The 21,927-nt window shown below is 50.7% G+C and overlaps 1 protein-coding gene across 1 annotated transcript in view; it reads right to left on the bottom strand.

The window, feature by feature from the left end:
* Positions 1-12,177: 12,177 nt before the first annotated feature.
* Positions 12,178-21,927, bottom strand: part of PREX1 (phosphatidylinositol-3,4,5-trisphosphate dependent Rac exchange factor 1) — a 229,448-nt gene continuing 219,698 nt past the window's right edge. Inside the window, exons 33-40 of the mRNA XM_007526714.3 lie at positions 21,533-21,632; positions 19,886-20,029; positions 19,671-19,785; positions 18,597-18,663; positions 17,585-17,757; positions 15,694-15,796; positions 15,387-15,454; positions 12,178-13,838 (exon numbers count right to left, since the gene is read on the bottom strand). Coding sequence (XP_007526776.1) covers positions 13,796-13,838; positions 15,387-15,454; positions 15,694-15,796; positions 17,585-17,757; positions 18,597-18,663; positions 19,671-19,785; positions 19,886-20,029; positions 21,533-21,632 — 813 coding nt within the window. The 3' untranslated portion in view covers positions 12,178-13,795. The remainder of the gene's footprint in view (positions 13,839-15,386; positions 15,455-15,693; positions 15,797-17,584; positions 17,758-18,596; positions 18,664-19,670; positions 19,786-19,885; positions 20,030-21,532; positions 21,633-21,927) is intronic.

The raw sequence follows: 21,927 nt of genomic DNA, 5'->3' as shown, positions 1-21,927 counted from the left end.
ATAGCGGCGCACCGGCCATGGCCTGTTCGATAGCAATTGAGGAGGGCCCAATCATAACGTGCTAGGTCAAAGCTGGGTTGACGCCTACAGGGGTCTGTGATGAGGTGTTTGTTCTTTACCTCAGCTGACTGCCAACTCTGTTTCCAAGAGTCTGGAACAGAGAAGTTCAGTGTAGGCGTAGGGGACCAGACTGGGTGACGAGATGTCAAGCGTTGGACAGGGTGGGCGAAGATATCCGCGTATATTGGCAGGTCTGGTCGAGCGTAGACGTGGGAAATGAACTTAGATGATGCCGCATCCCGACAAATATCTGGCGGGGCGATGTTGCTAAGAACTGGCAGCCATGGAACCGGGGTGGAACGGATGGTTCCAGAAATTATCCTCATGGAGGAATATAATTTGGAATCGACCAAGTGGACATGGGGGCTACGGAACCATACTGGGGCACAGTATTCTGCAGTGGAATAGCATAATGCCAGAGAGGATGATCGTAGTGTGGAAGTGCTCGCACCCCATGAGGAGCTGGCCAGTCTTGCAATGATGTTATTCCTCGCGCCCACCTTTGCTGCAGTTTTTATGAGATGTTCGTGAAATGACAGAGTGCGATCGAGAGTACAGGAACTAGTACAGTATAAGAGTAAACAGTTACTCTGGGAGCGGGGGTGGGGGGTAGGGGGCAAGAAAGGTGTTTAGTGAAGAACCCACGTGAAGGCTAGCTAAGATGCTAAGATCCGCATCGTAGAGCAAGCTCCTCTCCCAGGGCAACCCAGGTCTCTGAGAAGGACCTGTTGTGCCCAGGAGCCTGGCATGAAAAATGTGTGATGAGATGAGGGGAGAACTTGATGAAAAAAAAGGGTGATGCAAGAGACCAGAGACAACCTCCTCATCTAGATTTTTAGGAGGACTTAAAACCTAGCAGTGCAGTCGGAGCAGGCAGAAGCACCAGAACAATTTAAAGCCGGGTTGAACTGTCTGTGTCCTGGAATTTTCTAGGCTCAAGATGTCATTTCCAGGAGTGCATAGTGGAAACATGAGACTTCACTGTCCCAAGAGAACAGGAATAAGGAATGCTGCATATACAATGCACTCCTTGCAAAGTCTTCCCTCAAATAAAACTCATGTCTGTTTAGGTGTGTGTGAGTTTCTAAGGCTTAAGAAAGCCCCACACACACACACACACACACACTTACATATATATCTATAGACACAGACACACGTACACTCACATATCCATGAGACTATTATTTACTAACTGCTATAATGAGGACAGAACTCTTCCCTTTCTGCAGCAAGCATTTCTCTTGGGGAACCAGAATGTAGACAAAAGCACGATTTCTACAGAATCAAACAAATCAAGTTCATACTGTCTCAGGAGTTTAGTTTTGTCATGTTAAAGGGCTCCTCCAGGAAAGAAGATCTGAGAGAATTAGCTACAAGTAGATTGCTCTCTGCCTGGAAGAGCATGTCACCTCGCTCAAAGAGACCAAGTAAGCTTCAGGCAGGAGGGCAGCATCTTGGACAATGGCAGAGTCTCTGGAAGTCGCTTGCAGTGGTTTTCTCTCATTCTTTTGCCTGTGGATTTTTTTCATTTCTCTCCTCTTTTTGTAAATTTTTTAATTTGTGTTATTGGACAGAGACAGAAATTTAGAAGAGTGAAGGAGATAAAAAGGGAAAGAGAGAGACCTAGATACCTGCAGCCCTGCTTCACCACTCATGAATCTCCGCCCCCCGCCCCCTGCCTGAGCTGTGCTCACTCACCAGAGGCCTGAGCTGTGCTCACTCACCAGCCCTGGGACCCTGGGAGGAGCATGTGGCTGTGAGCCCATGTTCAGATGGGGAGACTGAGGCACAGAGAAGACTGATGGCTGTCCCAGCATTGGAAGCCAGGAAGTCTGGCCATAAGGCCCAGAGTCCCAGTCCTGTCTCATCTCTCACCCCTCCACCGCTGCCTCCCCCGAGTCACCTGCATGAGCTTCTGCTGGAACTCAGCGTGGCTCTGTGTTTCTGCATGGCACCAAGATAAAAGGACTGTGCCCACCACTGTCGCATGTCTTCATTTCTTTAACCATCTGGGAGCCACACCCCCTACCAAAGAAAAGGGTTCTGGCCCCACCCCCACCCCCGGCCACCAGCCTCAGCAGCCGTGCCCCCCAGTCCTCAAACGGCAGCATGCCTAAGGTTCAGGAATGAGGACCTGTGGCCTGACACCATGTGTCCAACCCCCAAATTCAATGCCCTTCAACCTTGGTCATCCTCTCTACCTCCACATGAGAGAGTGGGGCCCATGATGTCCCCACAGGCTGTTGTGAAGAATCAGGTGGCATGTTCACATGAACATCTAGCCTTAAACTTGGTAGGTGTCCAGTTAACACTCCACCATCATTTTGTTTCCACTGGACACTGAGAGAGATCCCCTCCTCTGTTAACTGGGGAAGCGAGTAAGGTTTCCTTTAATGTCCGTCAGGTCAGGCCCAGCTGGAACAGAGGAGGGTGCAGGGGTGAGGGGTAGGGTCTCCTGGTTCCTTCTCAGATTCCAGTCTGCAATAGCAGCTGGTCTGTCTTGGTCCCAGGACCCTCCAGCCCCTGCCAGTGGGAGTGACAATAGAGGGGCAGCCCTGCCACTGACCCTGAGTCTTATCGCTTCTCCTGCAGCAGGTTCCCAGCACCCTGGCACTCCATTATCCACACATGGCAGTCGTGCACCTGGACGCCAGCCCCGGCTGCCCCGCTCACTCCTGTTTTCTTCTCCAAAGAACTATTTGGGCCACACTCTGAGCGGCAGGTCACTGCTGCCATGCAGGATCATGGGCCTCCTCAGCTTGCTGGTGTCCCTGTCCCTGGAAGAACCTAGACATGGTCCCATCATAATGCCTGAAAGGTCCCCATTTGTCACCCCACAGCTTAGGGGAAGATAACTGGGGAGGCATCTCCTCATTATTCACCAGCTTTGTGGTACTATGATATCTTCAACAGGGTGTAAGGCCAGAAGGAAGGGGACAGAGAATGAGTAGACTGTGATTAAGAGAGGATGACATGGCAAGAAGCTTCTGGAAATCCCTGCAGGCTGAAGACAGGGTCACAGGAGCACAGTGGGGTCATGGGAGTGTCTCTGCACAAAGGACCTGGGTCTAGAAAGTCCTGGAAGAGAACAGCAGGGAGGCGGGGGACAGAGTATAATGGTTATGCAAACAGACCTCATGTCTGAGGCTACAAGGTTCCAGGTTCAATTCCCCACACCACCAGAAGCCAGAGCTGAGCAGTGCTTTGATAAGGAGGAGGAGGAGGTAGAGAAATAGAATGTGTGTGGGGCGGGGGGGGGGGGGGGGAGAAGAGAAGGGAGGAGAAGAAAAAAAAAAAAGAAAAGAGACATCAGGGAGCCAGGTCTGGCACACCTGGTTAAGTGCACACATTATAGTGCTCAAGGACCTGGGTTCAGGCCCCTGGCCCCCACCTGTGGGGAGAGAGCTTCAAAAGTAGGGCTGTAGGTATCTTACAGTCTCTTTCCCTTGCTATCTCCCCCTCCCTTCTCAATTTCTGTCTCTATCTAATAAATAAACACATCTTTTTAAAAAGAGAGAGACATCAGAGGACACATGCCTGGCAGAGACTGACCAAAGTGCCTAGGAGGGCACTGCCACCTGGGAGCAGCCGCTCTGCTGTAGGCCCTTGGCACTCCTACGAGGAAAGCAGAGCGGCAAAACTACTGAAGTTCTTGGACAGAATCCAAGGCCAAAACCACCAACTTCTCCCACCCTGCACCCAAGGACCTGCTCCCTAGGCCACACCCCAGCTGGAGCCCTGGCCTCAGGCTCAGGCCAGAGAGTGGAGAAACAGGGGTCATGAGATGCCGTCCCTGGCTTTTCCACCCCCTGTCATGACCAACACAGTAGTGGGAAGATGTGGGCAGTGGACATCAAGTGTTTAAAACAATGACCTTTATCATTTTCATGACTTCTAGGGACAAGATTCTCTTCTTTCCCAGCATATTGGTGTCACCCAGCTCTGACTCCAGACCTCGAGGAGACCCTCTTCCCCCACCCCACCTCTAGCCATCTGAGTGTCTGAGGCCATCCCACACCCTGTACTTCTCGCCCGCCCCCACCCCCACCCTGTCTGTCTGCCAAAGAACGCACTTTGGAATTCATCAAAGAGGCAGCTTCAGAGAAGAGACAGGAATATAATTATATGTCATCATAATGCTACACATTTCATAAAACACAATAGGGAAAGTACAACATATTATAGAAATGAAATGTTATAATACCACTCTCGGGCTGGAGAGTGCTCTCAGCTTCTGTTTGAAAGCACTCAAATGGGCAGGTCTGGTGGGCGGGGAGCTCCGAAGGCTGTGTTCCACAGTGAGGCGAGTGTCCTTCCTACACACACACACACACCCCCCCCAACCTGATTCTTTGTTTACACATGCTAGACATGAACTCTGGTCACCTACAGTCCTATCCCTGGGATGCCCCCTCACTGCTCCAGCCACAGAAGCCTTCTCACCCCTCCCACTCAGCAGGAGGGTGCCCCCACCAGGCCTTAGCCCCTGTGGTGTCCCCAGTCTGAGCACAGCTTGTTATGCTCTCCACAGACTCCATTCTGGGGTCTCACCCACAGAGACCTGTGCTGACCTTGGATACAGACGACTCACGTTGTGCCGGAAGACAGCTCACGCAGTAGCGTGCACACTGCCATGTGCAAGGGCCCAGGTGGTCAACGTAGCTCACAGGGGAGCACCAGACATGGCAGCCGGAGAAGCTCTGTGGACAGTGGAGCAGAGCTACTGGGGCATCTCTCTTCTTCCTTTCCCCTCCCTCTCCCTCCCCTTCTGTCACTTTACCTGAAATTTAAAGAAATGAAAGTTTAGGAGTAGTGACATCAGGCATGCAAGTGAACAGCGTAATGGTTATGCAAACAATTTTCAGGCTCTGAAGTCCCAAGTTCAATCCCCAGCACCACCATAAGCCATAGCTGAGCAGTGTTCTGGTAAAATTAAATTAAATTAAATTAAAATAAACCTTCCTTTGGGATGTTAAAACAGCTCACTTGGAGAATGCACTGCTTTGTCATGTGTGCAACCTAGTTTGAGCTCACCCCACTGCATGGAAGGCAGCTTTGGTGCTGTGGTCTTTTATTCTCTCTCTGCCTCTCTTCCTCTTTGTTTCTATCTAAAAAAAAAAAAAAAAAAAAAAGTCAACCCAGAGTGGCAAAGCTTGGTGATGACAAAACAAAAACAGAAAAAAGAAAGGAAAAGAAGCGGGGCATGCAGAAAGCCCTGGTTGGAGGGTGGGGGAATCATTGTCCTCATAATAAAATAACTCACACCTGTCCCTGTCGTCCACCTGCTGGATTGATCTTGGCATTGATGCCACCTGTCAGATCACATACCGATGTGTTTGCTCAGCCTTTTTTATCTGTCTCCTTCCAGCTGAAGCAAACTCTATCAACACTTCATTGATGTGGCTCTGGGCCTAGGCCAGCTCCAGGATCACTGCTGGGCTCCTACAAATTTCTTGTGCACCAGCACGTAAATACGGATGTGATGTGGAAAGGGAGTGGCGGAGAGTGCCCTCAGGCCAGGTTCTGCCCTCCTGTCTGATCAAACCCAGCAACCAGTGATTCAGGCCAGCCAGATGGAAGACACGTCTCATGGGAATAGTCTTCTCTGTCCTGGCTGCCCGCTGGGGTCCGAGGCCCTGGGGAGGTTGCACTCAGCCATCAACCAGCGGTGAAGGAAACAGAGCAGAAAGGCCTGGGGGAAAGGTTGAGGAGGACCAAGGCTGTTGCTCTCATGGAACATAGAGAGACAGAACAGAATATCCCCCAGCCTCAAGAATTAATTAGCATAAACGCCAACACAGGAGGGGGCTGCTGCACAGTGACAGGGATTCTCTCTGCCACAGCCACTCATCCACAGAGCCATCACTCCAAAGTCAGTCAGGATTGTCTGAGCACCCACCCTGCACCAGCCACACCGCAAGGCTGGCGTGTCAGCTGTGAGCCAGGCAGGTTCATATCCTGCACAAACCTGCAGCCTGGTACCAGTAGACCCACAATAGTGAGTTAATAAAGATGAGAGTAAAAATTTAAAGCTTTATTTATTTCTAAAATATTTTATTCATTTATTTATTTTGGATAGAGGCAGAAACTGAATGGGGAGAGAGAGAAAGAGAGACACCTGCAGCCCTACTTCATCAATCGTGATGCATCCCTGCCAGGTGGAGACTGGGGGGCTTAAACCTGGCTCCTTGTGCACTGTCATGTGTATGATCTACCAGGTGTACCACCGTCTAGCCCCCAAAATTATTTCTTTGTTTATTTGTTTAGGAGGAGAGAGAACACATCCTGGCACAGGTGGTGTCAGGGGTTGAACTCAGGATTTCATACTCGAGAGTCCAAGGCTTTAGCTACTACTTCACCTCCCAGACCAAAGGACAGAAGCAAATTAAACAAAGCTTGGGATCTGAGGCACAGAAGAAGGAAATAGGCATTTTGTTCAGGAGAAGCTAAACCACGGATCTTTCTCGGTCAGGAAGGCCGTCCACAGTGCAGGTGTTGTACAAGCTGAGAAAACAGCAAGTGCAAAGGTGCTGAGGTCTGAGAAGCCGAGGAACAGAAAAGAGGCCCTAGAGGGGGCAGGTGTGGGAGGTCAGACTGGGAAAACCAGAACTCCTGGTGCCCATTTGGCGCACCTGGGGGCCCAGTTGTTGCTAAAACAACTGAACAGTTATATTTAGCTCGACCTCAAGGCCTATGTGACCTTAAGAGGTCATCTACCATGCTTAACAAGCTAACATGCTTGCCAGTCTCTGGGTTCTTTCTTTTACTGAGTTTAATTTTTTTTTTTATTTACTTAATTTAAACGGGGGCAGGGGAGAAAGGCTAAAATACTATTCAGCTCTGGCTTATGGTGGTGTTGGGGATTGAACCTGGAACCTCAGAACCTCAGGCATGAGAGGCTTTTGCATAACCATTATGTTGTCTCCCCAGCCCTGTGTTCTTTGCTTTAAATGGGACTGATCAGTGTGCCTTTTCCTCATGGCCACTATGGAAAGGGTAAGGACTGGTGATCAGAATCTTCCATTGTGGGGGCATGCAGGACTCCCTGCCCCAGACACTCAACTGGGAATTCATCCACCAAGTATGGATCAGGGGTCTTGCCAATGCTGGTGGCACTGTCATTCAGGACACAGATAGGAGCATCCTGGAGTCAGGGCAAGTCTCAGCATTAATGTCACTAGGCCCCCTGGTAGGTTTAACCACTATAACCAGAGGGGAGGCTGTGGGGAGTCTTTCCCGTTACTTTCTAGAATGATCTGAGAGTCACAAACAGATGAGATGGATGAGACTCCCTGCCCACATGGGGCTAATGTGCAGACACAGAAAAATGAACAAATGAGAGATTCCGCCAGGTGATAAGTGCTACAGAGAACAGTAAAACAGGGTGACCGGAGTGAACAGAAGTGTAGGGACACTAAGAGCCTCTAGGGCTGCGATTCAGGCAACAGCAGGTGCTAGGACCCTTGCCTGAGCAGCACCCAAGGCAATGAGACAACAAAGCATCCTTCTCTTATTCCCAGGTCCCTCCGTCCCCTACCCTTGTGTCTCCCTCAGTCCCCCCACCCCTACTTCCATTCCCACCAGGTTAAAAGCCAATTTCTCCAAGGGGCTCGGGAAATCCAGGGATCACTGACTGCACTGTCCACTTGCTAAATGCAAGGTTGTCACCACAGGTCTGGAATCACATGAGGTGCCATTATTTCTGAGTCTCATGGCCTTAAAACATCTGAACACATATCCTCTTCTGCTAAATAAGCCATTAATGGGAGGCACTTCAAATGGCTGGTGAAAAGATTATATGAGGTGATACCTTTTGAGTGTGTGTAGAAGGGGAGGGGAGGGGAGGGAGGGAAAGAGAGAGATGAGAGAGAGGAGAGAGAGAGAGAAGGAGGGATTTCAACACTCTGGATCACTTTCCATTCAGAGAGAAAAACACCACAGCACCAGAGCTTCCCCCATGTGCCATGGTGACTCCTATTTGCTGCCAGGATTCAAACCTGGGCATCATGTGTGACAAAGCACACACCCTAGCTAGTGAGCTATCTCTCTGCCCAACACATATGAGTGATTCTGGACATGGCCACCAGCCCTGCAGAGAAGCCCGGGAAAGGTCAACTGGCCAAAAAGTAAGTCCTTATTGAAGGATGTGGCTAGATGCCCTTTGCCCATGAGGGATGAGGGGCAGGAGGAGCTGAGGCATGGTGAAGGGCAGTTCTCTTTCCAAGGTCCCATGGCAACCGGGAAACTAAATGGAGCCCTGCGGCCAGACTAGGCTCATTTCTACAGCCTTTAACCCACACATGGTTCTCCAGAGTTATTAGTGTCCAGAAAGGAGCAGCTCTCACCCAGGCTCTCTGACTCACCTTCCAAGTCCCTAAGGGTTTGAGACTGGCAAAGGGAGTTCCCTCAGTTGCCCTCAGAAGCTCAACCTGAATAGCCTGGCCAACAGCGCCACCTGGTGCTCAGCATGTCCACACAGGTCCTGTTTCCCAGCGGAGAGTAGGTGGTATACACATTAAATAACTGGGCCTGCTCACAGTTGTCATGGGCACTGGAGTGGTGGAGCAGGCTACAGATGTCTCTCTTTCACTATCCTTCTCTCTCCCTGTCTATTTCTCTGTCTCTATCATAATGAAAATATATTTTTTAAAAAATGGCCACTAGGAGTGGTGGATTTGTCATACAGTACAGCAAAGTATAATAAAGATAGAAGAGAAAGAGGAAGGAAGGAAGGAAGGAAGGAAGGAAGGAAGGAAGGAAGGAAGGAAGGAAGGAAAGAAGGAAGGAAGAAGCTAATAGAGAACAAGTGAAATAGAGCAAAATAAGGAAAAAAATATATCCCCACCAAGTCGGGTTACACCCACTCTAAAGCGCAGAATTCAGTCTCCATAACCCGGACAGCCCTGGTCCCTGGCTGTCTCTGTCCCAAGTGTGGGCACTGTTTCAGGTGGAACCTGGGTAGACAAGACCTGGCAGGACTAGAGCTGCAGTAGCCACAGCCTCTGGGCACTACATGGTCCCTGGCGCCACCTGCTGGGCAAAGCAAGCACCACATCCATCCCCTGGATGTTGGCCTGCCCAGATACACACAGCCTGGTAAATTTAAACATCTCCACTTTCAAACAAGGTGACTGAGACTTCAATTGACTGGAGAGTTGACTCAGTGGGTAGAGTACTTTCCTTGCATGAGTGAAGCCTCTGGTTCAATCTCAGGCACTGCAGATGTTTTATAAGGTAAATAACTGGGAAAAAAAAAAAAGTGGTTCAGGAAATGGTCCAGTGGATAAAACATTGAATTCTCAAGTATGAGGTCCTAAGTTTGACTCCCAGCAGCATATGTACTAGAGTTATACTCTTGTCCTCTATCTCTCTCATAAGTAAGTAAATAAATAAAATCTAATCTGCCTTGCCACTTGAGTGACCCAAGTTCAAGCCACTCCCTGCCCCGCTCCCTGCAAAGCAAACAGGAGTGCTACAACACTGCAGGAAGCTTTGGTGTGGTGGTATCTCTCTCTCTCTCTGTGAAATGCTGACCGGGTACAGTGGAGCCCAAGAAGAAAGGGAGGGTTGGAGGGAAGAAGGGAAGAAGTGAAGGGAAATAATGGAGTGTGGGAGAGAGAGAGAGAAAGAGAGAAAGGAGACAAACTAAAGTTTGGAGAGAGGTGCTAACTCTCCTGGGTCCTTGCCACGAAGCAAGGACCCAGGAGAGTGTGTCATAAGCCAGGCTTCACAGCCTGAATAACCCAGCACACTGCCTCACAAATTATATTTAGCTGTGGTTCTAGGCTGCCCAACACTGGGCTGGATGCTGGAGACACAGGAGACATGGTGGATGTGGCTCCTGCTCTCAGCAAGCTCTTACAGCAGTTGGCCAGTACCCCTCTCATCCTTCCTTTGGTGTTGAGTGGCCCTGGACACAATCTACACCAAGGGGCTGTATCTGCACTAGCTCCATTTAACAGCTGCAGAAACTTGAGGCTCAGGGGGGCTTATCTACCCAGAGCCAGCTATGGTCCTGGGATGCAGAGTGGAAGGTTCTACAAGACACTTCAGCTGTAGGCCCTTCAGCCCTGGGTGCTCTGTTAACACTCACAGCAACCTGGCTTCAGGTCCAGGTTGACTGCAGAGGGAGGATCTGGAAATTTGAGAGGCCAGTGCTGGGCAGGGAGCTGAAGGGGTCAGGCTGAGCAGAGCACTGAATCGGGGGAGTGCTGAGTAGAACTGGAGGGCCAAGCCTTTGCCCAAGAGGCCGTGGCTAGGTGGGGATGTGGACCAGTGCAACCTGAGCTTCTGAATCTTCAAGAGAAACCAAACATCAGAATTTGGAAATGAAGTCTGCAGGATCTTAAATATGTCTAATTCAAAATCACAAAGACTGGAGAGTTCTTAGATCAATACAAGTGGGAATACCTTATGACCCAGCAATAGCTCTCTCAGGAACCCATCTAAAACACACGAAAATATGAATCTGGAGGGACATCTGTAGCCCACCATGTTTATAAACTGCATTATTCACAATAGCCAAAATATGGAAGCAGCCGAAATACCCACTGACTGATGACTGGATAGAGACATTATGGGACACTGAAGAAAAATAAAAACAAGCAAAGAAAAAACTTATGGGACATATACCCAATGGAGTACTACTCAGCAATTTTAAAAGATGAGATTGCATTCTTTAGGACAAAAATTGAGGCACTTGAGGTGATTATATTTAGTGAAATGAGGAAGGAGGTAAAAGACAACTATTGGGGTGGTTGGGCAGTGGTGCAGCAGGTTAAGGCACATGGCGCAAAGCGCAAGGACTGGTGGAAGGATCCCGGTTCAAGGCCTCGGCTCCCCACCTGCAAGGGGAGTCGCTTCATGGGCAGTAAAGCAGGTCTGCAGGTGTCTGTCTTTCTCTCCCCCTCTCTGTCTTCGCCTCCTCTCTCCATTTCTCTCTGTCCTATCCAACAGCGAATGAAATCAACAATAGCAATGATAACCACAGCAAGGTTGCAACAACAAGGGCGATGAAAGGGGGAAGAAATGGCCTCCAGGAGCAGTGGGTGCTGAGCCCCAGCAATAACACTGGAGGCAAAAAAGTTAAAAAAATTTAAAAAGACAACTACTGGACAGCTTTACTCATATGTCGAATATAGAGAACTGAAACACATGAAGTCACCAAAAAAAAACTGTTCTAGTTATCATCATAATAAAAACAGTACAAATAAAAATAAACAGCACAAAAAAACTACAGGCATCATGTAAAAAAAAAGCACATTATTTCCAAGTTTCAGTATGTATGCCACTCTTTGGAGACCTTCTGTCTCCTATAAAATGGTGAGCAGCCTTCAAAGCTCCATTTTGTGCAGAGAGGGGCCTCCTGAGACAAGAGGCCCAGGGGCAGCTGTACCTGAGGGCAGACAACCCAAAGTTCTCCTCACTATAGGGTAAGTCACTATTTTTTTTTCTTACTAGTGCCTGGCTTAGGTTTTATACCTGCACAACAATACTGGTCCCAGTGGACTGTTTTCCCCTTCCACGTCCCACTAATCACAAGAGGGAGAGACTTCTAGAATGGACAAACAGCATTGCTCCACCAATCATGAGGCTTCCCCCTGTGTACATCTTCCCTCCTTTGCGCATGGTGAATGAAGCATGCCTGGTAAGCCATCTCCCGGCCCTGAAGAATCCCCCTTCTCTCACTGCTGACCCCTGGAGTCCAGAGCGGGAGAAGCAGCTGCTTCCTGATGACATTAAAGCGGTGAGCTTAAGGAGGAGCACCAGCCGGACTAAGAAAGGTGCCAGGAAAACTAGGAAAAATTGTCCCATCTTTCCACCACCACAGCCAAATGGGAGCTGGGGTAAAATAAAGGTGAACACAGCATAAAGAGCCCTGTTGTCTTGCTGTGCCTGCATGGCAGGTAGGCCATTGTGTAGCACTGGGTAGGCCCCACCACTCCCCTGCCCATCCAGAGGAAGCATGCATGGGAAAAGCACGAACTGAGGCTTAGAGAGGTGAGGTCTCTGGCTCAGGGGTCGTGATGGCAGAGACCAGAGTCATCCCCCCTCTAGTCCCCCCCCCACCACCACCACCATGGCTGGTCCCAAAGAAACCCACCAGAGATCAGACTGTATTATTATTATAAACTGACATTTAATTAAAAAAAATCTATTGTGGATTTAATGAGAAGAATCTGTACATTACAAAGTCAGCCGTTGCAGCCCCGGCCCCCAAAGCACCTGCCCACATCCCACCACTGGGCTGGAGAGGGGCCTCATTTGTATCTGCATGTTTGTCCACGTCCAGGACAGGCCTGGCTCCCTAAGTCTGGTGTGAGGCAGGAGGGAGGGAGGGAGGGATGTTAGGCCACCTCAGGGGCAGGAGGAAACCTGCCCTGGATCCCACCCACCACTCCCCAGCAGGCGCGGGACTGTAGAAGCACAGCCCACATCCCACCCACCCTGGCAGTGACACTGCTCCTGTCAGCACAGGGCAGGCTCCCTGTGGGGATCCTTCTGCCCAGCAAGTGGGCACTGGGTCTCTTGCTCTCTGGCTGGCTGAGAAATCCCTAAGGTCCTGCCCTGAGCTAACAGCAGCAAAATAAATTACAAAAGTCGCCAGCAGGGGGTGCCACCCAGCAAACCTTCTACCTAAAGGCCAAAAACCTATGTGGGATGGACAGGACAGCCTCTCAGCAGATGACTCCAAGTCCTGCCAGCCCCCAGCCACCTTTCAAATTCTTGTCACCAGTCATCTAGAGAACCAGTTAATTCACCACTAATACTGACCAAACTCCTGGAAAACTGAGGGGTGTAGGAGACGATATTATAGTCAGTGCCTATAAGTGAGGCTTTATGATCCTAATATTAAAAGAGATGAAATACTGATTTTTCTGAATTTTCAATAATTTAGTTCTTTGTTTTTTAGTAGAACTGCAAAAAAAAAAAGTTGTCAATGCTATCTTATGTTGGTCCCCTGTTAAACAATATATCTTTCTTTGAAATTTAAAACATCAAATATATAATCACACAACTCAGGGAAAAAAAGAGGGGGGAGGGGGAGAAAGAAAGGAAAAAAAAAAAAAAACACCAAGAGCAACATAAAAACCCCAAAGTAAACCCTAGAGATTTCACACCCTATAAATAAAGTCAGAGCAGATTTTGTGCCAGGGCCACTGGCTCCAGTTCCAATGGCGGTGGTGACAGAAAAGGTGTGGCTTCATCTGTGCCCTCCCTCGGGCAGGTGGCAGCCCCGTCCCTTTGGCTCTCTGGCCAGGGTCCAGCTATTCTGGCTCCACCGAGCAGGTTAGTACAGGGTTAGCAGGTAGCCTGGAAGCTCAGGTGAGGAAGAGGTTGGTTGCCTGGAATGTGGCCGTGGAAGGAAACCAGGGGTTTCAAAAGTGCAGTTGAGCAGTCTCTGGGGGAGCAGGGCCTTTCAGTCTCCAGCTGCAGTGCCGGACTTCTAGCCCAGGTCCCTGGGGCTCGCAGGAACCCAAACCCTGGCTGTGTCCACCAGCTCTGTGGGTCCCCGGCGCCCTTCAGGCTTCGAAGGATGACAGAGACGGTGCAGCCTGGGCCCATCAGCTAGTTCATTGCTTATCCTTGCAGGGGGCGATGGAGGAGGCTGGGTAGATTCTGGAGCAGGTGAGGGCAAAGGACTTGGGCCCGGCACTGGAGAAGGCCAGCATGGTCCCTGTGTCCACCCAAATCTCAGCTCCGATGATGTAACCGAGCAGGGGCATCTTGGCAATCAGAGGTCTCCATCTACCGGCGGCTGGCAGAGGCGGTAGAGCCTAGTGGACAAAGGTGACAGACTGAGGGTGGGCGGGTGGGTAAGGCCTGTTATGATCTTAGTGTTTACGTTCCAAAAACAAAAAGGCTTAAAAAGATGCAGAGGGAGTAGTATACATGCTGCCCCTGTCCCCTCTCCATAGACAGACTGCTTTCCCCCCAGATCGGCAAAGGGGCTACAAAGACAAATGCATCTCTTTTGGGGTTTTCATTTTTGTTGTTGTTGCCTGTCTGTTTGTCACTGGGGTTTTGCACCTGCACTGACTCTACTGCTCTCTGTGCTCTCTCACTCCTCCCTCCCCCACCCCCCAAAAGAGGGTGAGACAGAGAGAAAGACTAGAGAGGGAGAGCTATCAGCAGTGTTCAGCCACTCATAAAATATCCCCTTTGCTCCCCAATGGTGGTCAGAGTTTTGAACCTAGGGCCCCCCACACAATACAGCAAGTTTTCCACCAGTCTAAGAGCCATCTTCTGGCCCTGACAGATGTGTCTGTGTGTGCTTGTATATTAATCTGCCCACATGGGTACATATGTGTACATGGGGGGGTGCAGGGCTCCCACACTAATAGAAGCAACCTTGCCAGCACCCTGCCCCTTGAGTCTTTCACTTCATCTACAGCACACAGAGAAAGCAGCCTTTCTTCAGTGTTGCGCAGGGAGAATTCTGAAGCCAGTCTTTGTGCAAGGAGTCGCTAATGGGCATCAGGCAGATCTGCTGTAGGGAGAATGGTGGGGGTGACGGTGACCAAACAGGAGCTGTCATATGGCGTGAACCAACCAGACAGTGGCACTCTGCTGACGGCTCGGTCTCTGCCCAGCTCTCTTTAGCTGTGTGATCTCAGAGAAGATGCCTGACCTCTCTATTCCTCAACGTCACCACCTGCTAACTGGGTATAATGACAACCCCATCCCCCGGGGCTGTTGTATGGAGCAAGTGGGTTATTACAGGGAAGGCCACTGGATCAGCGTATTAAGAGGAAACAAGAGCTAAGAGAGTCAGTGTAACTCAAGATGTATGTTACTAGCATGGCACTGCACCACCTTGTAATTCTGACAATGTCTCATGGTTTTGTAGAACATTATCTGAGGGCTGGGGAGAAGGGGACAGGCATGCTCAGTACGGTATCTGCAGTTTCTTGTGAGTCTAACTATCTCAAATTAAAGCAAGTGAACTGGGGCAGTGGGGATGGAGTGAGGAGACAGCCTCCAGTTAATGTGCTATTAGTATGGGTGAAGGCCAGCAAGAGCCAAGAGAGGTACAGAAACACTGTGGAGAGAGAAACGGATGGGACATGAGGACAGAAAGCAGCCAGTGTCAACGGTTCTGGTTGAGGGACACCAAATCAGTGCCCTGCAGCTCACTTTGGGACTCTGTCCCATCTCCTCACCCCATCCCCCAAGTGAGAGTTCCTCTGAGGACTGAGTCAATTTTGTGACCCAAAGTGGGATCTCCCTAAAAAAGAGGTGAAGACCCATCTGAACACCAGAGGGTCTTCCTGGTGTGAAGTGGGCATCTGAGGCCCAGAGAAGAGGAGCAGGCAGACACTCACCGTGGTGCACCCTGGGGCATCTGATCCTTGACTCGGAGGTTTTTGGCCAGAATCTCCACCCGGGGGCCCTGGGAAGAAAGGAGCATAAGGCCCAGCCACCTCTCTAGGCCACTCAGGGTGACTGAGGGAGCCATGGAGTGTAAGTGGGGGCAAGCAGAATGAGGGAGGTCCTGGAAGCTGAAATGCTGAGCTCCTCCAGATGGAGAGAAGATCCAAGCTAGAGTTGAGGAGTACTGTGTCCTGAGCACCCCTCAATCCTAGCTGTCTGAGAACACGCCAGACTCTGGCCCAGGCCAGAACACCTTACCTGCTTCCGCATGATGTCTGTGGCCTGCATGATGCATTTGGGCAGCAGCCCGTGGCTCCGCGCCAAGATGGCCGCCTGCTCCAGGGAGACACTCAGGGTGCTCCTGCAGGGGACAAGTGAGAGGGAAGAGGTAAGGCTGGGGCTGGCTGGGGGTGGCTACCTGCCCCACTATGGCCTCCGAGACCCCACAAGGCCTGGATTCCACCGCCACCCTTCTGTCATACCTCCTCCTCCCTGGGAGAGCTCCTGTCAGGTCCCAGAACTGTCTTTCCTCTCACCTGATAATGGCTGGGCTCCCCAACCCATCAAGTAGCCCCCCTCAGGGGTGCTCTGACCACCCCACCCCTCCCTCCTCCCTCCCACCTGCTCCCTCATCCTCTCAGCCATCGTCTCTCTAGTACACATTAAATACTTACTGCTCTGCTGTCTGCACTCCAATGATGCTAATAAACTGCCCTCATACAGCAGGACCTGAGCCTATTTCATTCTGTGATGCCCCAAAAGCCAGCTCAAGGGTACTCAGAATGAACACAGTGACCCCCTAATACCTCATGCCTTGTCAGCAGTGAGATGGACACATGCCTCCCTCACATCCGTTCTGCACAATCCCAGAACACAGGCTCTGCAGCAAGACCGTGCAGATCCAAATCCCGTGCGCATAACTACTCAGTGACCCTCTCCAGGGCTGTCCCCTTCACTGCAAGTCATAGTGAAAAATATGCACGGCTGACTTTCTGGACTGAACTTGGGGAGCAGGTGGGATCCTGTGTTTTCCGGAATGCCAAGTGGTATCTCTGGACCCCATCCATGAGATGACAGTCCCCACCCACTAGATGACAGTTGTCTCTCTCTTCTCTTTCTTGTGAAACTAGGAATATCTCCTGATGATGCCAGGCCCTGGTTGGGAACCCCTGGAATAGGCCCTACTGAGTTGTCTCCTATGAGGAGGAAATCAATGAATCCCTGTGGACCAGCTCACAGTAGCCAACTGTCTCTCTAGCACCTGCTGCAAGCCTGGCACTGTTTCAGGTGCTGGCATGCCACAGTGAACAGTCAGTAAGTCCCATGTCTCAGAGGGTGCAGTCACAGAGGAACAATATGGGACAGTGATGCGAGTTGCCCAGGAAGGATCAAGGAGTCAGGAAGACAGCGCCCCCTGGTGGCCCGTGAGAGCACCCAGCTTACATGCTTCAACCTCTGACAGCGCCTTATGCCAGAACTGAGCAGTGCTCTGGTCTGTCTCACTACCTCCTTACCCATTCCTTTTTTTATAATAAAAACATGAGCAGCAGCCTGGGTGGTATTTCAGTGGATAAAATGCTGCACTTGAAAGTGTGAGGCCCCAAGTTCAATCCCCAGCATTACATATAGCAAAATAATGCTCTGGTGTGTATTTGTTCTCTCTCTCTCTCCACCCCTCCTTCTCATGTTAAAAATAAATAAAATACAAGATAAAAAAATATTTAATAGAAGAAAGACAGTAGACTTGAGGATGGGGCAGGGACTGGGTATGGCTTAGGACAGGGAGATCAGGGAAAACTCCACCAGAAGGTGGCATCCTTGGCCTGGGATGCAGCAGCGGCCGTACAATGCCCATGACACCTGGGGGTCAGTCATCACTGACTCTGACAGGAGCCATCACAGGCACTGATGTTGGACAGATAGTCAAGCAGAGCCACACTGCACCAATTCATTCACACAGACCAGAGAGGGGAAGCCAAACAGTTCCACAGCCCTCCTCAGACCATTTCCAGCTGTGGCCCCTGCCATAGACAAACTGATGATGTCCAGAAAGGGTTACAGATTTACTCACCAGGAATCAGCAGGAAGTGACAGAATGGGGCCTCAAGGCCTCCCCACAACCCCCCATCCCAAGGGCTGCATGGCTCACCTCTGCATGCCTGTGCCACACATGGCGATCTGGCAAGCCCCCAGACGGTAACACAGCTCAGAGGAGATGGGAATGAGGCCGGCGCCCACACTGGCTCCGGCACCAGGCTTGAGGTGGACAAAGGACTTCATGAGGCGGCACAGCTCATCCAGGGCATTGATGGGGCGGATCAGCTGCAAGGTACACGGACCTTGGCAGTCAGGTCTTCCTCCTCCCCACATCCCCCACTCCAATCCAGCCCTTTGACCATGGCTGTGCCCCCACCTCGCCTGACGCAGTTACAGTCCTGCCACCTTCCACGCTCCCTGATCAAGGACCATCTGTGGCTCCCACTGCCCTACCAGCTGACAGCAGCATTCACTGTGTTTCAGTCCTAACCTTTCAATATAATTCTCAGCTACCCAGACCCTCTCCAAACAGACTCTGTTCCCAGCTCCCTCTACTGCCCACAAAGATACACAGAGATGCTTCTCCAGTCTTTCCTGCGCCACCTGAATACTCTGCCAGTCACAGGTTCCAGCCACCACCTCCCCCAGGCCAGTGCCCCAGGCCATGAATGGAGCCCATAGCCACATTTGGGAACACAGCCCTAGATGACCAGACACCACCTCCATTTCTCAAGAAAAGCTAGATGCCTCCCTCTAAGGAGCGGCCTCTGGGTTCTTCAATAGTAGCGGTAAATTGGAAACAGGCAAAGGAGCACCACACGGCCTCACCTGGGGTGGGGCTCAGAGAAATGCCATCACAATGGGGTGCAGGGGGAAAGACAGGTGAGCAGCAGGTACTGACAGAACTGAATCTGCTAAGGAATCCCAAGTCAGTAGGAAAGAAGCTGGAATCTTCAGGAGGGAAGGGAGCCATCCCAGACTTCCTAAAGGAGGGAGCTCAGAAGCCTCAGGGACTTCTCTGGCAAGATTCAGGCTGTGGACCTCTTAGGGCTCCATTTCCACCCATCCTAAGCCTCTATTCGGAGAGGGAGGGGGGTAGGGGAACTCCAGGGGATGTGACTCACCTGGTCTATCTTCACCGCTGTGGTGCTGGTGTCTGTGGGCAGGTTGGACCGTTCCAGGTAAAAGGCCCTGAGAGAGGTGGATGGGCTGAGGACAGGCTACCCTCACTGTCCTCCAAGCCCTGCCTATGACACCCATGGCCCTCTGCCCTCCTCCCACTCAGTCCTGTACACTTGCCTGCACCCAGTCATCATCCCTCCCAAGAAGGGACCCCACCCCCACACACACCACCTCCCCCTCCCATTCTCCAAAGCAGCACACGGCACCCTTTCTCAGTCCCCTCGTCGTGCATACATCTCTTCAACACTTCTTCCACTGGTACCCCGGTCATCCCCTCCACGGCAGGCAATCAGCAGACATTTTCTGTTCTGAGGTGCTATGGGTAACTGGCCTCTACTGACACACTGCTCAGCTCAGTCTAGGAATGAACCTGGCCACGTGGGAGCCAAGCATCACTCACAAAATGGGATGGATTGGGCCACCCCAGTTCTAGGATTTATGCTCCCTAGGAACAAGCTCAGTGTGATCTCTGTGTCTTCCAGGACAGAGCCAGCCCTGAAGATGCTGCAGGCAGTGTTTAAAATATTTGACATGGGTGAGGGGAGGCAGCATAATGGTTAAGCAAAAAGGCTTTCAAGTCTGAGGCACAAAAGCTCCCAGGTTCAATCCCCTGCACCACCATAAGCCAGAGCTGAGCAGTGCTCTGGTAAAAAATAGTAACAGTAATAAATAGAATATTTGACAAGGTGGAGAAATAGTGAAACTGACAGAACTCAAGACTGACATGCCTGAGGCCTGAGAGACAGAATCAGAGAGGTGGAAGGGGTAGGAATAGGAATAGAGAGAATATGAATGAAAGAGACAAGACCAAAGCTTCCTTTAGTACAGTGGAGCCCAAGTTCAATCCTGAGCACAGGGCAAAGTAGCACACTACCCAAGCGATCTATTTCAGCCCAATAAATACATCTTTTTAAACAGAACGGGCATGAGGCCCATTCCCCCGCAGAGGGCCTGCCTGGCCCTCCCCCCATAGCGATCACCGAGCTTCTGTCCACAGCAGGCAGCCTGGTAGGTACCTGAGCTTGCGGTAATACTGCTTCACCTTCTCCAGGGACTGGGCATTGATCTCCTGCTGCAGATCTTCCGCAGCCTGACTGCCTGGAGGAGGTGACCCCTCCATGTTCTCCAGAGCTGTAAAGGGAGGAGAGAGAGAGAGGCAGATGAGTGTGGCCTGGTGTGCTGCTGGCCCCTGCCGTCCCTGGGGGACTCACCCACAGGCCCCACGGCTCACCTTTCGTGAAGAGCACGGTGTGCATTCGCAGGCTGGCCCCGCTCTCCAGGCGTGAGGGCAGCTTGGAGAAGTGGTAGCTGTCGAGGTAGAAGATGACCTTCACTGCCTGCCGGCTGCCCTCAATATGATAGAAAACGTTCGTGTCTGTGGAAGGGAAAAAAAAAAAAACATTGAGAAGCACTAATTCAGAGCAGCGGCCCATAAGCCAACATGTTTCAGGATCACCTGATGGGCTCACTAGTATAAATGTTGGCCTTCTACTTTCAGAATTTTAAATTCAATAGTCTGACAATTCAACTGTTAACAAGCTCCTGTGTGCTGCTGGTTCAGGGACCACACCGGGAGAACGAAAGCTTTGGAATCAACCCTGGGGACTCATTCTGGCCTTACATAAGCCACCTGGAGAGCTTTTCTGGAATCTCAATATCCATAATTCACTCTATAAAATGAAATACTCTGGGTTGAGGCTGGGGCTGGAACATCAGTGCCTTTGAAAGATCAAGTGCAGTCACCTCTGAGACCCTCTGGGACAGACTGTACACCCCAAGGGGGGAGGGGAAACTCATGACCATACTTCCCTTCTCTCTGGCCCCAGAACCTGAAACTATGCCTGGCATGTACTGCATCCTCATTATTTATGAATGGGCAGAAGGAAGGATGGACAGAGGGGTGGATGGATGGATGGATGGATGGATGGATGGATGGATGGATGGATGGATGGATGAAGGGAGGAAGGATGGATCAGAGAATGAAGAGATGAGTGCATGAATAGATGGGCAAGTAAAAGACTGGGTGGGGGGATGGGCGGTAGTGCAATGGGTTAGGCGCACATGGTGTGAAGCACAAGGACCAGCATAAGAATCCGGGTTTGAGGCCCCGGCTCCCCCACCTGCAGGGAGGGTCACTTTACAAGCAGTGAAGCAGGTCTGCAGGTGTCTACCTTTCTCTCCCCCTTTTGTTTTCCTGTCCTCTCTCAATTTCTCTCTGTCCTATCCAACAACAATGACAACAATAATAATAACAACAACAACGACGATAAACAACAAAGGCAACAAAAGGGAAAAAAACAGCCTTCAGGAGCAGTGGATTTGTAGTACAAGCACTAAGCCCCAGCAATAACCCTAGAGGCAAATATATATTGGGTGGAGATGAAGGAAAAACAAAGGAAGAAACTTAATTGTGCTATAACCTCTTAGAAAATCTTAACAAATCTTCACTGCAAAGAAGGTTAATTCCAGGGTAGAATTTTAATAAGAGATAGGTACTGGTTGTTTTTCTCTTTAAAACAGACAAACAAACCATTGCTTGGCTTTGGCTTATGGTGGTGAATGGGGTTGAACCTGGGACTTTGGAGGCTCAGGCATGAAAGTCTTTCTCCATATCCACTATGCTGTCTCCCCTGCCCTTCTTTCCCTTTAAGGGTTGTTGGAGATGACTGGGTCTACGCAGGAGAACCCCTTCTTTAGTCCATGTGTGTGTTGAGGTCCAGTTTCACAGTTCATGCTAGGATCATAAGGTTTAAAAGCATGGAGTCAATGTGGGTGGGGAGCCTGTTGGCAGAAGGAAGGACAAGGTACCCCCAGAGCAGTCCCGACCACCCCAGAACCACGGCTTCTATAGTGGGAGCAGGAAGAATCAATCACTCACTGGCCACATGGTTCTCATCCAGCTGCTTAAAGGAGAAGGTGACATTGTCCAGCTCTGAAAGAGTCACCCAGATGTCCTCTAGCATGGTCCGTTCCTCCTTCTGCAGCAGGAAGACAGGGAAAGGGTCTCAGGTGCTACCCCTGCCCCAGGGTGTCACTCGGGTGCTATGGTTCAGCTCTAGTCCTGAGCTGTGCATGTAATCATACTTGCCCTTGGCTTACCCTGCAGCTTCCCAAGGCAGAGCCTACCTTTGCTCTGATGGCCTGGGTGGCCCTCTTACCTGAAACATCCCACCCAACTTGTTAACCATTTTAAACTTCACAAACCCTCCCAAAAAGTGCTCATTTTCTTTCTCAGCCAGCAGGAATTTATATAGCAGATCAGCCAGCAGAGGG

This window comes from Erinaceus europaeus, chromosome 1 (assembly GCF_950295315.1).
Source record: "Erinaceus europaeus chromosome 1, mEriEur2.1, whole genome shotgun sequence".
Classification (NCBI taxonomy): domain Eukaryota; kingdom Metazoa; phylum Chordata; class Mammalia; order Eulipotyphla; family Erinaceidae; genus Erinaceus; species Erinaceus europaeus.
This window is presented reverse-complemented; position numbering and strand designations above follow the sequence as displayed.